The 19,063-nt window shown below is 42.1% G+C and overlaps 1 protein-coding gene across 1 annotated transcript; it reads left to right on the top strand.

The window, feature by feature from the left end:
- Positions 1-4,419: 4,419 nt before the first annotated feature.
- Positions 4,420-12,912, top strand: LOC139454930 (uncharacterized). The gene is made up of 2 exons (XM_071236529.1): positions 4,420-4,437; positions 8,431-12,912. The coding sequence occupies exons 1-2, from the start codon at positions 4,420-4,422 to the stop codon at positions 9,145-9,147; spliced, it is 735 nt and encodes a 244-aa protein (XP_071092630.1). The 3' UTR covers positions 9,148-12,912.
- The last annotated feature ends 6,151 nt before the right edge of the window (positions 12,913-19,063 follow it).

Raw genomic sequence — 19,063 nt, 5'->3', positions numbered from 1 at the left:
CAATGGTACTGTACCATACAGCCTTGAGTGTCACCATCATGGCTTGGCCATTAACCCGTAACTATGAAGCCCTGTCTAGGAAACCCTGCCTGGGTTGACTGAATGAAACTCTCTTTGCTCGCTATGGAGGGTGAAACATCATGTTACGGAGCCCTAGAATGAGTCATCCTCCTGGTAGAGAAGACCCCCGCCGAGACAAGGTGTATGACATGTTAGCCGGGTGTCTCGGATTTAGAGCATCTCAAGCATAGGATTTACGTGGATAAGTATCAAGTGTAACGGTTGTATGTTAAGGCAAAACTTTTATATGTGTTTGCTATTCAGCCCATTAGAAAGTAGGACAGGTAGTCCGGCTTTTTAAACCATATTATTTCTTTGACAAATTGTAATATGCAGAAAGACAAAAGTACGGAAAGCCTTTTAGGGTCATTTGTTTTGGGTTTTTTTGTTTTCAAAAAATTATTTTTTTCAACTGATTATCTTGAAATTTCAACATAGCATCTTGAAATTTCTACTTAGCATCTTGAAATTTTAAATAAGTATCTTGAAATTTCAATTTAGTATCTTGAAATTTCAAGTTATAATCTTAAACTTAAACTTAATATCTTGAAATTTCAAGATCATTATCTTGAAATTTCAACTAAGTATCTTGAAATTTCACGTTAGTATCGTGAAATTTCAAGACAAAAATATAGAATTAATAGCCCCAAAAGGCTTTCGTACATATGTATTGCACGTTTTCAAATGGATATTGTGACACGTTTATCTTCAGTGATGCGTAACAAATAGATAGAGTCAGTGATCGAGTGAGTGAGTGGGTTGGTGGGTGGGTTTGGATGAGTGAGTGAGTGGGGACTGTGGAGAAACAAGGACTGGTAGGCTTGGGGTATTCTTATCCAAACAGGCGGCCACGTTGCTATCACAACTGTTCAGAAGGGTTTTCTATATTTAAAAGCTCTGTTCAGCTCAAATATTATTTGAATTGATTTTTAACAGAGCAGATGCATGTAAATTAAAAAGTACAGCCTTTTCGCAAAACAAACTCGTTCATGTCTTTATATCAACATCTCGTCACGATGTGGTGCCCGCGTCTCGCCGCAACTGTTCATTCGCGCATGTCCAATAAACATGAAACTTTCAAAGCTAATGCTTCAAGCTTAGAGCAAATACAGAACGTACTAATGTACATGTTTAAAACTTTATTTCTAAGACAGTTACTGATATGGAATGAACAAATAAACACTGAACCTGCCCTACAGGTATGACTGCACGGAAGCATGCCGAGCCACGTCTGGCCCACGTTTTATGGTGTTCTACAGCACTAACGGCTTCTTCGACATTTCTGGGGCGGTCGAGTAGCCCGGTAGATAAAGCGTTAGCTCGTCACGCTGAAGACCCGGGTTCGATTCCCGACATGGGTACAATGTGTGAAGCCCATTTCTGGTTTCCCCCGCCGTGATATTGCTGGAATATTGCTAAAAGCGGCATTAAACCATACTCACTCACTCACTCTTCGACATTTCTAAAAGGCGTTCCTTGCAAAACTTGAGTGTGCTAAAATACGGCTGACTGTTAATAATTGGGTGCGGAAAACCAGTGGCTGAAAGCATGAACACCTAAATAAGGGAACGATGCAGACACCTGGGTGATTGATTTAGTGACTCAGTGGGTGAGTGAGTGAGTATGGTTTTACGCCGCTTTTAGCAATATTCCAGCAACATCACGGCGGGGGACACCACAAATGGGCTTCACACATTGTACCCATGTCGGGAATCGAACCCGGCCTTCGGCGTGACGAGCGAACGCTTTAACCACTAGGCTACCCGACCGCCCCTGAGTGTGTGAGAATGGGCTTCGCATATTGAACCAGTGTGGGGATTGAGTGAGTGAGTGGTTTAGCGATAGAATGAGTGAGTGAGTAAGTGAGTGGATGAGTGAGTGAAATGGGCTTTACATAGTGTACCCATGTGGGGAATCGAACCCGGTCTTTCGGCGTGACGAGCGAATGCTTTAACCAGTAGGCTACCCGACCGCCCCGACAAGCAAAGGGAAATGAAAACCAGTTCTTCACACGAGTCCACATCAGGTGTCAGTATGAGAGAACGTAGGAAGGTGAACGAGTGAGTGATTGTGCAAAGTGATTTACGATCACTAGTGGATTGATTTAACGTCGCTTTGTTAACTATTTGATAGCTTATCAGCTAAATGAGGAAGGAAATCGTGACGCGAACACCTGGTTTCGTCACCGATTTTTAGTGTTCCATTTATATAATTTTCACCCCTATTTGCCTTTTACGCCCAGTGGGACTGTCTCGGTGGATAATAGAGACTGGTTATTCTCTGGCGTTGACGTTTTATATTTAGACGTTAGAACATGGATCTCGGGTGTAATTCTGCACAACGAACCACACTCATCCATGGCTTCGAAAGCTCCCGAAGGCACTGGTTGTGTATTAGCCGTGACAATTTAGCTGACAAGCCGTGAAATACATTTTATAGCCGCAATGAAACCCAGCTCACTTACTCAAATGGGCGCGGTGGGGTAGCCCAATGGTTAAAGCGTTCGCTCACCATGCAGAAGGCCCGGGTTCGATTCCCCACATGGGCACAATGTGTGAAGCCCATTTCTGGTGTCCCCCGCCATGATATTGCTAGAATAATGCTAAAAGCAGCGTCAAATAGAATTGACTCACTCACTGAGATGGGCTCGGTCTTTTCAGATTTACACCAACTAGTGTCCCCTGGGTCATATTTGTTTTGTTTGTTTGTTTATTTAACGTCGCAAACAGCAATATTCCAGCTATATGACGGCAGTCTGTAAATAATCGAGTTAGAACAAGACAATCCATTGATTGACATCATGAGCATCGATCCCTGCAATTGACATGCATCAACCAAATCAGCGAGCCTGACCACCCGATCCCGTTAGACACCTCTTACGACAAGCATAGACGCATTTTACAGGAAGCATGGGTTGCTGAAGACCTTTTCTACCCCGGATCTTCACGGGTTCCCCTAGTTCACAAGCCGTATCCAGCCATAACACTCAATGGTAAACAAAGTCCAGAGGTCTTTTTATTACAATTATTTACAATTCACAAAGTGTATGGAGAAGTTCTGAAAAACTCACACACTCCATATTGAACCGTTACACTCAACTGAATGCCTGCCCAGACAGGGTTAGAAACCGTGTTGACGACTGTTTACACAAAATTGTCGCTTCAAAAGATTTAATCTTCACAGTGTAAATATATGCACTTTACGAGTCCTGCCTTCGAGCAAATAATCTTTGAACATTTTCTTTGTCATTAATACTGCCAGAGGTGACGCGTGTCCTTGAGAAAGTCTGGATATATGAGCCTTTGAGTTGAAAAAAACCCACATAAATATCATGTAGTGACGAATTGGTAAACATATTAAAGTCTAGGTATATGTGGTTGTGAAATGGAAGACGTGAGGTGAGATTCAATTCAGATGTTACATGCTGGAGATTGCGGGGCCACACACTGAATGATCCAACAGCTGATGTTTTCGGGTTAAATATAGATATCGCCACATGAAATGGAATCACAAATTATAGCGATTACTAATTACGATGTGTGCTCTGATACTTATAAAGTGAAAAGAAGCAATTCCAGGGAAAAGGAATAACTCACTCACTCACTCACTCACTCACTCAGTTACAAGTCATATTCAGCAATCCATGCTTGTCGTAAGAGGCGTCTAACGGGATCGGGTGGTCAGGCTCACTAACTTGGTTGATGCATGTCATCCAAATTGCGCAGATCGATTCTCAAGGTGTCAATCATTGGATTGTCTGGTCCAAACTCGATTATTTACAGACCATCGTCATATAGCTGGATTTTTTTTGCTGAGGGCAGCGTTAAACAACAAATAGGCAATCAAAAACAAAACATTACTAGGATTAGTGCTAAAGCAAAATACAGACTCATTCTCTGACACTACAACAAGTTAGGCTTGTCAGTATCTAGCTGCAATTTCATAAAACGATTTGCTCGCTCACTCAATTCTTTCATCTTGTTTTAAAGATGGTAAACGTTCTTTGATGTCATGGTATCAGATATTAATCATCTTGAAAACATTGAAACCACGTTTATTATAGTTCCGTATGCATCAATGTCAGGTATTAATTTGCTACATGACAAGACCTATGCTAATTCATAATTGCCATATCATGACACGCTGCCACTCAGACTGACACGGGTTGTCCTCAGCACGAGTGCACGTTAACCATCAATCAATCATAAATTGTTTAAATCGTGCCACACCTCACCATTGCTAGGTGTAGCGCATTGCACGTATTTTATTGATCTACTGTAAACTAGGTCGCCACCGTATCCTGGCGATATAATCGATCTCAGGTAAATAACAACCATCTGTCCGCCATTTCTCGACAAGATGCCGGTCAAACAACAGGTAGGTTCCGATCGTGTGCTTGTTGACTGAGAACGCTTTTTCCAATGCACGTGCATGCACGAGATTCACGTAGATCCAGATACCTGTTGAAAGTGACAACAGTGCATGCTTTTCATATTCACATTCACGTGAAGTCTGTGGAGACTGACAGGTGTTATTGACGAGATGTGGTAATTGACTAATTTCGACATTGCAAGGCACAAAATTGTGTCGGGTGGTTGGAAAAATTATTGTTTCTCGTGTGTGTATACGTACATTTAGGATAATGCACCAATCACTAGCACATAGGCTTTATGATAATTGCGACAATTACTCGTTGTTTTAATGAGTTTGCTTTTGACAGTTTTATGTCTATAAACATTTTACCGAGTGCATATATGCCAACAATATTTTATATTTACATATCAGTATTCAATAATTCAATATCAAACCTGTGACGGTTTAACCTGTCAGTGTTTATTTATCAATTCGATCTAATGTCCATGCTACTAACTGTAAACAACATGTAAACCCTTGAAAACATTCCGAAAATTTGTTTTTATATATCATGTACTAACTTCTATAAATGCATTAACAATTAACTGAGGTTAAATTATCGAACATAATCAGCTAAAATATATACTTGGCTTTCACGTATTTAACTTTGATTAAATTGGCAATATTTCCAACTTCAAACAGTGCTTAAAACCCCGTGAAGATCCGTGTCAGAAATGGTCTCCAGCAACCCATGCTTGTCATAAGAGTAATCGGCGACTAACGGGATCGTGTGATCAAGCTCGCTGACTTGGTTGATGCATGTAATCGTATCCCAATTGCGTGGATCGATGCTCTTGATATCAATCACTGGAATGTCTGGTCCAGACTTGATTATTTACAGACCGCCGTCATATAGCTGTACTATTGCTGAGTGCGGCGTTAAACAACAAACAAACAAACATTAAAATGAAAACATCAGTATTGGTTTACTTAAGTACAACAAATGTAATCATAATACAGTGAATACCATTTCCTTATAGTTTGTCAATTTTATACGGGTTGTTTGTTTGTTTGTTGTTTAACGCCGCATTCGGCAATATTCCAGCTATATGGCGACGGCCTGTAAATAATAGATTGTCATGAGCATCGATCCACGCAATTGGGATACGATGACATGCATCAACCAAGTCAGCGCGCCTGACCACCCGATCCCGTTAGTCACCTCTTACGACAAGCATAGTCGCCTTTTACGGCAAGCATGGTGTGCCGAAGACCTATTCTACCCCGGATCTTCACGGGTCCCCATTACATACGGAAAACAGAAGACTATACGCCCCTAGTTACTGTTACATGGATCCATCACGAACATATTCAATCCGCTTTTAGCAACTAAGAATGTTAAACTCATAAATAAATATTGCTACATATTTTGAAAAGACATCTGCCTGTTTAATGTAACATGAATAGGTTATTGAGATATATACACAATGTCCACCAGCCATGTACAAAAACATTGTCATATTTATTGTACTCTTGGCCATGTGGCCTTTGTTAGCGGAAAATAACTTCAACCTAAACATCACGTATTTTATTGACATGAAGTCGATAACATGACGGAAATCGTTTAGGTGAGGTATTTTTTATAAGGTTTAGAGAACGAAACAAACATTGAACAGGTTTCATATAATCAACCTTTCTGATGTGATACTCTAGCGTGATTTAGAAAAAGTTGTTTTCTGAATCAGAGAGTACATTTCCAGTAACTACCCCGTTGTAACGCCCGTGTCCTCGCTTATAACGCCACATGCCATGCAGGTAGTAGGAATTGTTTAGGTACTATCTCAACCTGTTATCGATAGTATTGATCTTCTGTGACAAAAGATGCATTGTAGACGGTGTTTTCGCATTAATAAGCAATATTAGGCTTGTTAAATTAAATTTCTTGTTTCCCTTGGCCCGCCAGCACACAAAATATATTTTATTATTCTAAATAGGTTTAATAATCTATTCAAATTTCGGTTTTGTACCTCCAGTTGCAGGGGGAGTGGCCCAAAGAGGTCACTTGGTACCACAGAATCAAGTTTACCTTTATTGATGTCTAACCGACAAAATAAATGGACTACAAAAATAATATTTCTCTCCTTACCCAGTCAGTTATGAAGAAAGCCTTGAAAAGCTATACTTTTTTAGCAGGCCTCATATTCACATGGCAGCAAACCTGGGCGCGACAAACCAATGGTCGATAGGGTGAGCTTCCTGTGGTATCAGTGCACGTGTCCTAACCATACCGAGCAACCATTGTGGCCACCGGCTCTTTATTTTTTTACTCTGGACTGTGAAGGATACGGAGAAGGGAGTGGGTTATATTGTGGAGTATCTTATGTCTATCCCAGGTCTCTTAGCAAGCCGGGACGCCTATATGTGGTGTAATGGATAGAGTGTCTGTCCGGAGAGTTGAAAGTCGGTGTTTCGATCCCCTTGCGGCGTCAGACAAAACCCGTTAACAGATGTTACTTGTTGTTGCGTCCCGTGAAGATTCCGGGTTAGAATTGGTCGTCAGCAATGCATGCTTGTCGTAAGAGTAATTGTCGACAAACGGAATCAGGTGGTCAGGCTCGCTGACTTGGTTGATGCATGTCATCGCATCCCATTTGCGTAGATCGAAGCTCATGATGTCAATCACTGGATTTTCTGGCCCAGATTCGATTATTTCTGAGCGCGGCGTTAAACAACAAACAAAAACAGAACTTGGTGTTACTTGAAATTCAGGGATATAACAGAACTGGTCGGCTCGGAGTCGTATACTGCACGAGTCTGAGTGGGATATCCAAGTTAATAAACATCGTGGTGTCACAGTTGCAGTCTTGTCCGGTCCAGTGCAGAGCAGGCATACACGTACACGTGAAACAAACGTGAACCCAACTTAAACCACATATCACATCCTAGCAAGTCTAGCTTATTCAAATAGGCTCGTCAAGATGAAATGTATGTTATATATATTTTTATATAGATAGACACTAAATATTTTAAGGACTATATTTAAATCGATAGAGGGACTTAATGGCCCTTTATTCCAACGTGTGGCCAAAATGTCAGTAAATATTTTCGAACGTATTACTGGAGACAAATGATCATTCTCAAAATTATATAAAAATAATTAAATAGCGAGAAAAGTGAGGTTCGGAAGTTTCATTAATGTATTACATAAATGAAAAATAAAAATAAAATAAAAAATGTAACAAAAAAATAATACTTAGAAATTCCTAATTAATTCCCTTCTCATAAGGCATTCATCCCACAGCTTAAAACAAAAATGGCCGTTTGCTTTCGAACTTTATTTCATGTTCCCGTGTTATTAAAATTATTTTAATTAAAGACAGATATCTTGGAACTTGAATACATGAAAATAAGAAATAACATCAGTTCAATTGTGTTGGTGTGTCCACATATTATTGATGAATCCGATACCATCGCAACCCTTGAAGCAGGCCCCAATACCACATAATCACCCATAACCTGAATTGTCATGTTCTTAAAGGCCCATTGATAAAACTCTACACCAGTATCGGACCTAGTTTGAAAAGCATTCACTTGAGTGAATGACACCTAACTTCAAGCGTGGGCCTCGGATTTAGAGGGGTGAACTGGCGAAGCGTCAGATATTGGAGGTACGGTGTTTACATTTGTTTGACAATAGTACACATTATGCACGTACTCTAGTAAATGCGACAGGATATTGACTACCATAAAAGTGACTGTTATCGTTAATAACGGTCGACTGCTTGTTAAATCCAATTACCCCGACCTAGCGACAGTTCAAACAGTCTACAGGACGGCCGACGAAATGTCGTCTGCTTCTGGTAGCGTGTGCTGTGGTGTCGTCTGCTTGTAGGCCAAGTTGGTGACGTTTGCTTTCAATCAATCAATGGTCGTGTTGCCTTGAGCATGTTTTGCTCGAGATTTACTCACGCTGCAGGTAAAAAAACCCGCTAAAGTTATCTTCTTTCTATTCAACAGGCGTTTTCGGAGAGGCGGGTCGTAGGCAAGTCCTATCTGAATGACAATGTCGCTTGGTCGGAGCCTGTGGCTAAAAATAGCCATCTCGGCTCGAGCAGACGAGTTGAGGAGTACAGTGGGAGACGGTCGGTCGCAAATTTAAGGACAGACGCGAAAATGGTCCCTGAACAAATATCCGAAACAGTAGCCGTTGTGAAAGTTCCTAATTACGAAGAGAAGTATGTTGGTAGTGTGCTGGACCTGACTGCCATGAAACGCTACAACGACAAGGTGTGTTTCGAGCCGGCCATGACGCCCGTGCATTTCGCTCAGACTCTTATTTGCTATAAAAACTCGACTCGTAAGAGATTTGTGAGCCGAACATTTTATGAACCAAGAGTAAAGCCGAAACGTTTTGCCGAGACGACGATTGTCTACCCAAAGCATCCGGAGAAGAGTTTTGTGAGTTTTCTGGATTATCACATCGACGAATGTAGGAAGTGGTTTAAAACATGCATGGAGTTTAAGGCCAAGACCTACACGACAACAAAGATAGGTCTGGGATTGAAGAAAGACACGCATGTTAACAAAGTTAACGAAAGCGACAACTCGCCAGGTGCATCACAGGTGTTTATTCCCCGCTTTAACAACGATGGTTCATCGTACGAAAGAAAATTCAAGTTTGCTCTGAAACCAGATATTAACCAAAACACGAATGGACCCATCAACGGATATTGAAACAAGGTGTGTGTAGGTTATAATATTGGATGCTATTATTACGGATACGTGACGAACGCCGTGAAAGTGTGTGAACAAAGGATGACAAGTGTTATTAGTTGTTTGTTAATACGGTATGTGTCAACATGACCTTAGGTCACGAATTCAAACAGTTTTGTTGAGAAATGGATTACCGTTTTTTAAACTCTTCGTCGCCTTTGTTGCCAAAAGTTGATATACCACACCGATATCAAAGAGAGAGTGTTGTGTACATATGAAGAGGATTCTGTCTGTCCGTCACAATGTGGTGGCGTTATGTGTTGGTGGGAGCGTCGATATATGGCTTATTAACATAGCATCAAGGAAGGGGATTTATGTAGCCAGGCAAGACGTTTTCCTCGTAACATTATACTCATCCACCATGAATATTCATATTGTCAAAATTATGCAACACGTTTTTACGTGGATTAACATGAAGTGACATTTACGACACCGCTGTAGACATATATATTTATATCACTTTATATCATGTATATATCGTGTACGGTTGTGACTAGAATTTAGAATTTCTTTGTTTAGTCTTCACACCTCTCTTCATGTACCCGCTGTCTTAAAGCCAGTTAAAATATATTCCTGTTAACCGTGGGTATTTTTTTAAAATTTGACTGGGGGCGGTCGGGTAGCCTAGTGGTTAAGGCGTTCGCTCGTCACGCCAAGGACCCGGGTTCAATTCCCGACATGGGTAAAATGTGTGAAGCCCATTTCAGGTGTCCCCCTCCGTGATATTGCTGGAATATTGCTAAAAGCGGAGTAAAACTAAATTCACTCACTCAAATTTGACGGGGTTTCAAATCTATGAGCGAACCTGCTTCTTTTGTACCAGATGACCTTCTGGCCCGCCCCCGTGGTTCAAGGTTTAAGAAGTCAAAATCAGGTGAAAAAGAAATGGGATTTTTTCCGAACAGTGCTGAAAACATTTTTGGAAAACATATATGGGCAGGTAGGTCATGAGAAATAAGACAATTATTTTGACAAGCCTAACCTTGCGAATGACTAGCATGACGTTTAATTTGCTTCTAATTGCCAAGAGCAGGTCTCCGATGCGTGAAACTTAAACCACAATTCTTAACAAAAATAGGCCCTATGGCAATATAGTTCCAAAAAATCTAATCGTTTTCTTATATAGGTTACTTCACCCACGAGTTGGCAAATCAATCTGTAGCTCTGGTGTTTGTTAAAAATTTTTTAAAAAATCATTTATATATCCTAGTTGCTATTGATAATATACTGCACAGACCCCTTCAAGTTTGTCAAGAGGCTATACGTCGTTTCTATGTACACAGTTGGTTGAAAAGACGATATCGTTTCGGTCTCCTAACGACAGCGCTATGGTGAATGATGTATACAAACTAGTACTCGTTTATTATGACACAACAATGCCTGTAATCTTATTGATTTGAGGTAATCGGTCATGTGTGATTAATACTGGTCTCTAGTGTATTCATAGACTTCCATTATCTCTCGGTGGAAAGATCCAGGTCGACTTGTTGGAGGTGAAGATTCAACCCTCTGGGCTTGAGCCTAATGTAATGGATGCATGTTTACTCATGCATTTAGTTAAAAATGTTCTGCCCCATTGGGAAAGATTTAAACCTTTGACTTTGTCAAAATATTAGATTGATCTCAGTTTTAAATGAACTGCTTTCAAACAAAGATACGACCCTTATCTTTTAGACACAAGTCCGTCTGACCAATGGTCTGTAGTTAGGTCCAAACCCTTCAAATCAACATCCACTCAACCTTTTAGACCAACACCCGTTAAACCAAACCCCTCTCCACCTGTTAGGCCCAAGGGTCACGGGTGGCCCAGTCGTCTAAGGCGCCTGCAGAGTTGTGTCCCTTGGGCACGCCAGAAATCTATGATTAAGGGTTCGAATCCCGTTTCGCCCCGAATATGTTTCTAGGTTTGTCAGCACCATACCCGTGCTCGTTGGTTTCACCAAAGTGCTTAACGTCTAAGACCTGCATCATTTCGGGCTTTCCTCCCACATTAAGCTGACACACCGTGATATAACTGGAATACTGTTAAAAGCGGCGATAAACCCAACTCACTCACTCACTGGTTCCATCCCGTGAGAGCGAGGATGAGTGGGGAGAATGTCACGTTATGTCAAACTTAGGGCACACCACTACAGTCAGAGCAGAGCTTTCAATTCCAAGTTATGCAGTAGGGTGGTGTTTAAAATGTCACGATGTTTGGAATGCCATCCTGTCAGCTTTCTCAAATGTCAAAAGTCTTAAATTTTTTCCCTATTGTTTAATGAAGAGCATATTTGAACATTGTGAAATACGATCGGCACGTGACTCGTCCAGTGGGTGACACAAAGCGGAGCTGTATGAAACAAACAGTGTGGTCAGCAATGTCGAACTGACACTGCAAAGTCATTGATACATGTCCCACGTGTGTACATCATGTTAACGGTATTACACAGGTTACTTCATGTTTGTTTACAAAATTCCCATAAAAATAAAACAAGCCTTAAAACATATATTCTTGTGCTTTCCAAACAGAAATGTGAATGTCGTAATGATATAGGTATGCCATCAGTCAGTGTCACGTGTCACTTGTATTATTCAAACGTCGAGTTGTGTTGAGCTTGCAAATTCAGACAAAGATTACAGTGTACGCCAAGGTATAGAGAACACGTGTTCTAGGGCTTCATTTTCAAATTAATACAGTTGCAGTGTTTATGTCCTCCTCGAGACACGGAGACCTTTCACGTTTACAGATTTCATTTAATGTACATCTGTTTTGAATACCTCTTCCTCCATCTTTCATTCTTTCTCTTCCCCCTGACAACACACTTCCTCCTGTTCCCTTTGAACTTATTTATTCTTCTTTAGTTGAATCTTCTTTGAAGTTGAAACGATAAACTCACAACGTAGATATAACCGTGTCAAAAAAAGGAATGATTTGAAAAAGAATGTGCAAAGGCATGCGATATGTTTGTTCGCTGTGCAAAGTTGCGTCCCTTGGACACGTCAGAAACCTATGATTGTGGGTTCGAATCCCGGTTCGCCCTGATTATATATCTAGATTTGTCAGCACCATACTTGTCTCGTCGGTTTCACCAAAGTGGTAAACGCCTTGTACCTGTATCACTGGATATAACTGGAATAAGATTCAAAAGCGGGGTTAAACCCAACTGACTCACTCACTCACCGCTACTCATGTAATGGATTCGCTACACAACCCGCATTGTCACAATCGGAGCTGTTTTCTTTTGTTTGTTTCTCTCGAGGAGACACGTTTCACAAACCATACCTTCAAATCCCCTTCACGTACTCTCTCTGTGGGAGCTGTTGGGTGGCCTAGTGGTTAAAGCGTTCGCTCGTCACGCCGAAGACCCGGGTTCGATTCCCGACATGGGTACAATTTGTGAAGCCCTTTTCTGGTGTCCGCCGCCTGATATTGCTGGAATATTGCTAAAGGCGGCGTAAAATTATACTCACTCACTTCTATCCGTTCTTCTGTGATATAGTGTGTCTACGTGTCTCGCGGTGTTTAAGAATCTCATATTAACCTCAATTGTAATAACCTTCATTTTAGTGTGATTGACAGGCTGTCATTGACGTGAGTGAATCAGAGCGTGGAGATACATGTCTGAAACTTGTACCTTCAAACTCATGTCAATTTCATAATAACTCATTCATTCTCCGGCCAGCGTATACACACATATCTGAACCTCATTGGTCCTGTTATATATAATAAAGCTTTCACCTTGTACTGTCTGCCACTCTTGTGTTGTTATTTTTAGTTTGTTGTTTAACGCCATACCCAGCAATGTTATCACCGCCTCCGTGGTCTAGTGATAGAGCGTCCACCCGGAGAGCAGAAGGTTCGATCCCCGTCCGCGTCATACCAAATGACGTTAAAGATGGTACCTGTTTTTACCTGTCTGCTCAGCATTAACGGGCTAAATAAAACAAGGACTGGTCGGCTCGGAGTCAGCATACTGTGTCTGAGTGGGGTATTCATGTTAAACTGCGGCATGGTATCTCGGTGGGCTAGCACTATAAAATCGGCACTAGTCTGGACGAGTACAAGCACACGCGCGCACGACGTTAAACCCCATTTCACCTCACCTCACCTCACCTCACCTCACCTCACCTCAGCACTGTTCCATAGAATCGGTCAGTAATAATGAGAGCGGGGTGTCGGTGGTTGATCGCCGGCCGCGTCATACCAAAAGAGGTTAAAACATGTACTTGTTGTTACCCTGCCTGGCGCTCGGTATGAAGGGACTGGCTGGCTCTGATTCAGCATACTGTCTGATAGTGGGCTAGCACTATAAAACCGGTATTAGTCTGGGCATGTACAAGAAGTCACACAAGCAGCACGCACGTCCCTATAGAAGTGTAACAATCTTAAACGCGACGTTAAACTTCATTTCACCTCACCTTTCACCTACCGCTGCTCATAACATCAGCCAACGGTTTGTCGGATCCGGCGGTGTCTGACGTTGCTCATATTATCACTCACTGTTTTGTCTTGTCTGTTTCGATTCATTCCAGGCCGTCGTATAGCTGGAATATTACCGAGTTAATTTTAATATTAAACTAGTTTGACGAAACCGGATGCCATTCGCTGCATACTTTGTCTTATTTGATATAATCGAAGTCTATTATTCATGTACAATCACGGGAATCAAGATTATTATTATCGACTCTTCGCTATATCCGGAGTTGTCGGTGAACGAAGCTGAATTTATGAAAGCATTGCTATATTTGCTTTGTTTTTTTCACGTGCTTTCGTTAATTCAGCCATGCATACATACGATAATTTCTAGCTCAGCAAGTGCATGTTTTACCCGCGGGCGGAATCAAGGAAGAGTCCATCTATTTGACACGTGGTGGCGAGGTTGTAATAGTGACATGTCTGCAACGTAAATGGGACATTCAAATGGACTGATCGGTTATGGACGAACGTGACATATTATTTGTTTGTTTGTTGTTTAAAGCCACACTCAGCAATATTCCAGCTGTATGACGGCAGTCTGTAAACAATCGAGTCTGGACCAGACAATCAAGTGATTGATATCATGAGCATCGATCTACGCAATTGGGATACAATAACATGCGTCAACCAGGTCAGCCAGCCTGACCACCCGATCCCGTTTTACGGCAAGCTCAGAAATCATGTTTCACTTGCTAAAGACAAGTAACATATATGTGGTGCCAGTAGTGAGTGAGTGAGTGAGTAGGGTTTAACGCCACTTTTCACATTATTCCAGTTATATCGCGGCCTGTCAGCTTAATGTGGGAGGAAAGCCCGAAGTGATGCAGGTCTCAGACGTATACCACTTCGGTGAAACCCACGAGCACGGGTATGGTGCTGACAAACCTAGAAACATAATCGGGGTGAACCGGGATTCGAACCCACAATCATAGGTTTCTGGCGTGTCCAGGGGACGCAACTCTGCACAGCGAATCGCGGCGCCTTGGTGCCAGGAAATGTCAAGATCTGAACCGCTGGAATATCGATGATCGCTGATATGTTCACAAATATTCAATTTTTCATTCAGTTATTTTCTCGATCGATATGTTAATTTGTGCATACAGTTATAATCCCAGGTGTGGCAGTTGTCTGTGGAGACTTGTAGGTGTACCAGAAACATATGATTCCAAGATTATGTTTCTAGGTTTGTCAGCACCATACCCGTGCTCGTGGGTTTCACCTAAGTGGTAAACGTCTGCGACCTGCATCACTTCGGGCTTTCCTCCCACATTAAGCTGACACGTCGTGGAACAACTAGAATACTGTTCAAATCGGCATAAATCCCGGGTCGCCCTGATTAAGTTTCTAGATTTGTGAGTACCATACCCGTGTTCGTGCGTTTCACCAAAGTGGCAAACGTCTGAGACGTGCATCACTTCAGCCTTCCCTCCCACATTATGCTGACACGCCGTGATATAACTGGAATACTGTTAAAAGCGGTGTTAAACCCAATTTAATTACCCATTCACTAAACAACTTATCCTAGATAGCCCATCCATCCCTGAAATGCTGTTTAAAGTTTCATTCTATCGTCTATTTAGTGAGAATGGTTTTACGCCGCTTTTAGCAATATTCCAGCATGTCACGGCGGGGGACACCAGAAATGGGCTTCACACATTGTACCCATGTCGGGAATCGAACCCGTGTCCTCGGCGTGACGAGCGAACGCTTTAACCACTAGGCTACCCCACCGCCCCCGTCTAGTGTGTCGTCTAGGGATAAAGCGTGCACGCGTTACACCGAAAACCCAGATTCTATTCCCCACGTGGGTAAATTTGTGAAGCCCATCCAATGTGCCCTCTGTCCTAATAACGTTTACATATACTCACACTGTCATTCTATCTTAGAGACCCGTGAAGATCCATGGTAGAATAGGTCTTCAGCAACCGTCTTCATGCTTGCCGTAACAAAGCGCCTCTGCTTGTCGTAAGAGGCGACTAACGGGATCGGGTGGGCAGGCCCGCTGACTTGGTAGATGCATATCATTGTATTCCAATTGCAGACAGACAGACTGTCTCTCTGTCTGTCTGTCTGTATTCCAATTCCTTAGATCGAGGCTCATGGTGTCAATCACTGGATTGTCTGGTCCTGATTTGATTATTTACAGACCCCCGTCATATAGCTGGAATATTGCGTCGTTAAACAAACAAACAAATTCTATCGTTATAGACATGATAGTTAAATACGTTAGAGCAAAAAGAAACTTCATAGATTTGTCAGTATGCAGATAACAAAGGTATCAATGAGTTTCTACATGTTCCTGTATAAATCAAGATTTTTTATTGATTCAGAAAATAAGACATGGCTTAGTTGTTAACGGTGCTGTATTATTCAGGATTTGTTTCAAATAATCAATGCCCTAATCCAATATGGCGGAAGTCAATAATTAAACGCCACACCACTGACAGCTTGGGCTGATGTACACCTGTGGCGTATGCACGCTCCGTGCAGTCTGTTGCTGGTAGCCATCAGAGTAAATAATATACCAGCCGTGCACGTGGGGGGAGCTGTGGCCATGCAAACGTGTCTGTGTGTCTAACATTTCCCTGGCTGTGCGTGTGTATTTATAACAGTGGAGTATGCAGTGATGAAGGGTGTGTCCGGTGTATTGATGGGTGGTATGTGTGCACGGAGTGTCTGATTCTGTGCAATCTGGTGGTGTGATCGATGCACCGCCCGTGTGCAACGCTGCAATCTGTTCGATGTCTCTAGATGGGTTCAAGCTGATACTGTGGTTACATCTCTGCCTGTTCAGTCTGTAATGACATCTCTGTCTGTTCAGTCTGTTTCTGTAATGACATCTCTGTCTGTTCAGTCTGTTACTGTTATGACATCTCTGCCTGTTCAGTCTGTAATGACATCTCTGTCTGTTCAGTCTGTTACTGTTATGACATCTCTGTCTGTTCAGTCTGTTTCTGTAATGACATCTCTGTCTGTTCAGTCTGTTACTGTGGTTACATCTCTGCCTGTTCAGTCTGTAATGACATCTCTGTCTGTTCAGTCTGTTTCTGTAATGACATCTCTGTCTGTTCAGTCTGTTACTGTTATGACATCTCTGTCTGTTCAGTCTGTTACTGTTATGACATCTCTGTCTGTTCAGTCTGTTACTGTTATGACATCTCTGTCTGTTCAGCCAGTTTCTGTTATGACATCTCTGCCTGTTCAGTCTGTAATGACATCTCTGTCTGTTCAGTCTGTTACTGTTATGACATCTCTGTCTGTTCAGTCTGTTTCTGTAATGACATCTCTGTCTGTTCAGTCTGTTACTGTGGTTACATCTCTGCCTGTTCAGTCTGTAATGACATCTCTGTCTGTTCAGTCTGTTTCTGTAATGACATCTCTGTCTGTTCAGTCTGTTACTGTTATGACATCTCTGTCTGTTCAGTCTGTTATTGTAATGACATCTGTCTGTTCAGTCTGTTACTGTAATGACATCTGTCTGTTCAGTCTGTTACTGTAATGACATCTGTCTGTTCAGTCTGTTATTGTAATGACATCTGTCTGTTCAGTCTGTTACTGTAATGACATCGCTGTCTGTTCAGTCTGTTACTGTAATGACATCTGTCTGTTCAGTCTGTTATTGTAATGACACCTGTCTGTTCAGTCTGTTACTGTAATGACATCTCTGTCTGTTCAGTCTGTTACTGTAATGACATCTGTCTGTTCAGTCTGTTACTGTAATGACATCGCTGTCTGTTCAGTCTGTCACTGTAATGACATCTGTCTGTTCAGTCTGTTATTGTAATGACATCTCTGTCTGTTCAAACTGTTACTGTAATGACATCTGTCTGTTCAGTCTGTTATTGTAATGACATCTCTGTCTGTTCAAACTGTTACTGTAATGACATCTGTCTGTTCAGTCTGTTACTGTAATGACATCTCTGTCTGTTCAAACTGTTACTGTAATGACATCTGTCTGTTCAGTCTGTTATTGTAATGACATCTGTCTGTTCAGTCTGTTACTGTAATGACATCTCTGTCTGTTCAAACTGTTACTGTCATGACATGTTGCCTGTTTTATTTGTTATTGTGATTTTATTTATGTCTTTTCAGTCTGTTACTGTGATGACGACCCTTTACATCCTGGCAATGTGATGAAATGTGTGTGTGTGGTGTGTTGTCGGTGTGTGTATGTATGCATGTGGGACTGCCTGTGTAACTATGTAACTATGTGTGTGTGTGGTGTAAGTGTGTATGTATGGGTTTTTTTTGTGTATGTACGTATGTGTGTGTATGTATGTGTGTCTGTGTGTGATGGTTGTGTAAATGGGTTTTAACGTCTCTTCCAATATTATTGCACTTATACAGCGATGCACATGCACGAGTATGTGTATCTGTGTGTGCAAACTGTGTCTTGTATGACATGCGTCAGCCCTGCAACCGTGTGTTGTCAACCGTTCAGATAACTCTACTAGAGCATTCCGTTACAGAATACCCCTAGTACCCCAGCACGTCGTAAAGAACACAATGAGAATCGGGTGGTCACAATGGGGTCTGACCGCCTCCGTGGTCTAGTGGTAGAGCGTCCGCCCGGAGAGCAGAAGGTCCGGAGTTCGATCCCCGGCCGCGTCATACCAAAAGACGTTTAAAGATGGTTACTTGTTGTTACTGTGTCTGACGCTCGGCATTAAGGGGCTAAAACAAGGACTGGTCGGCTCGGAGTCAGTATACTGTGTCTGAGTGGGGTATTCATGTTAAACTGCGGCATGGTATCTCAGTGAGCTAGCACTATAAATCGGCATCAGTCCGGACTAGTACAAGCAGCCACACACACATACGTGCATGCACGTCGCTATATAAGTGCAATAATCTTGGGCGCGACGTTAAACCCAATTTCACCTCACCTCACCTCACAATGGGGCAACTGTTCGATTGTCAGCCTCTGTACCCCGGCGTTATCACCCCCTAGTTCCCCTGGCCCAGGTCATTTACTGTTCGCTCAGTGGACACGTCCCACAACATGGCGCGTCCCATGACATCTGTCACACCTTCAGCTGATCTATTGTACGCAGTCACCATGCACAGAATACAATTAAGTATAATACCAGCTTTGTAAGAATGCGTGACGAGTACGCCACTCAACGCTCCCGTTAACACCACGAGGTGTTCTAGCAGGTTCTTTCACGTGTTGATCAAAAGAAATGTACACATCGATATACCTATAGCGTGATTGGAAATATTTTATTCAATCGAATGCATTTCATAGGTTATTATAGCCATAGTATTGCATAGGCCACATTCTTGATGTTGAGTCAGTTAGCATTGTTATCGGAGCTGGTGTACGGTGTTGTTGAGCATAGCGCACTGGTCATGGGATCGGCTTTCTCTGTTCTGTTGTGCTGGGTTGTGCTGGGTTGTATGCATTGTTAGAAAGAGGTG

Source organism: Haliotis cracherodii, unplaced genomic scaffold (assembly GCF_022045235.1).
Source record: "Haliotis cracherodii isolate W230 unplaced genomic scaffold, xgHalCrac1.p SCAF_11, whole genome shotgun sequence".
In the NCBI taxonomy this organism is placed as follows: domain Eukaryota; kingdom Metazoa; phylum Mollusca; class Gastropoda; order Lepetellida; family Haliotidae; genus Haliotis; species Haliotis cracherodii.
The sequence above is the reverse complement of the archived record's forward strand: the minus strand, read 5'-3'. Positions and strand labels throughout refer to the sequence as shown.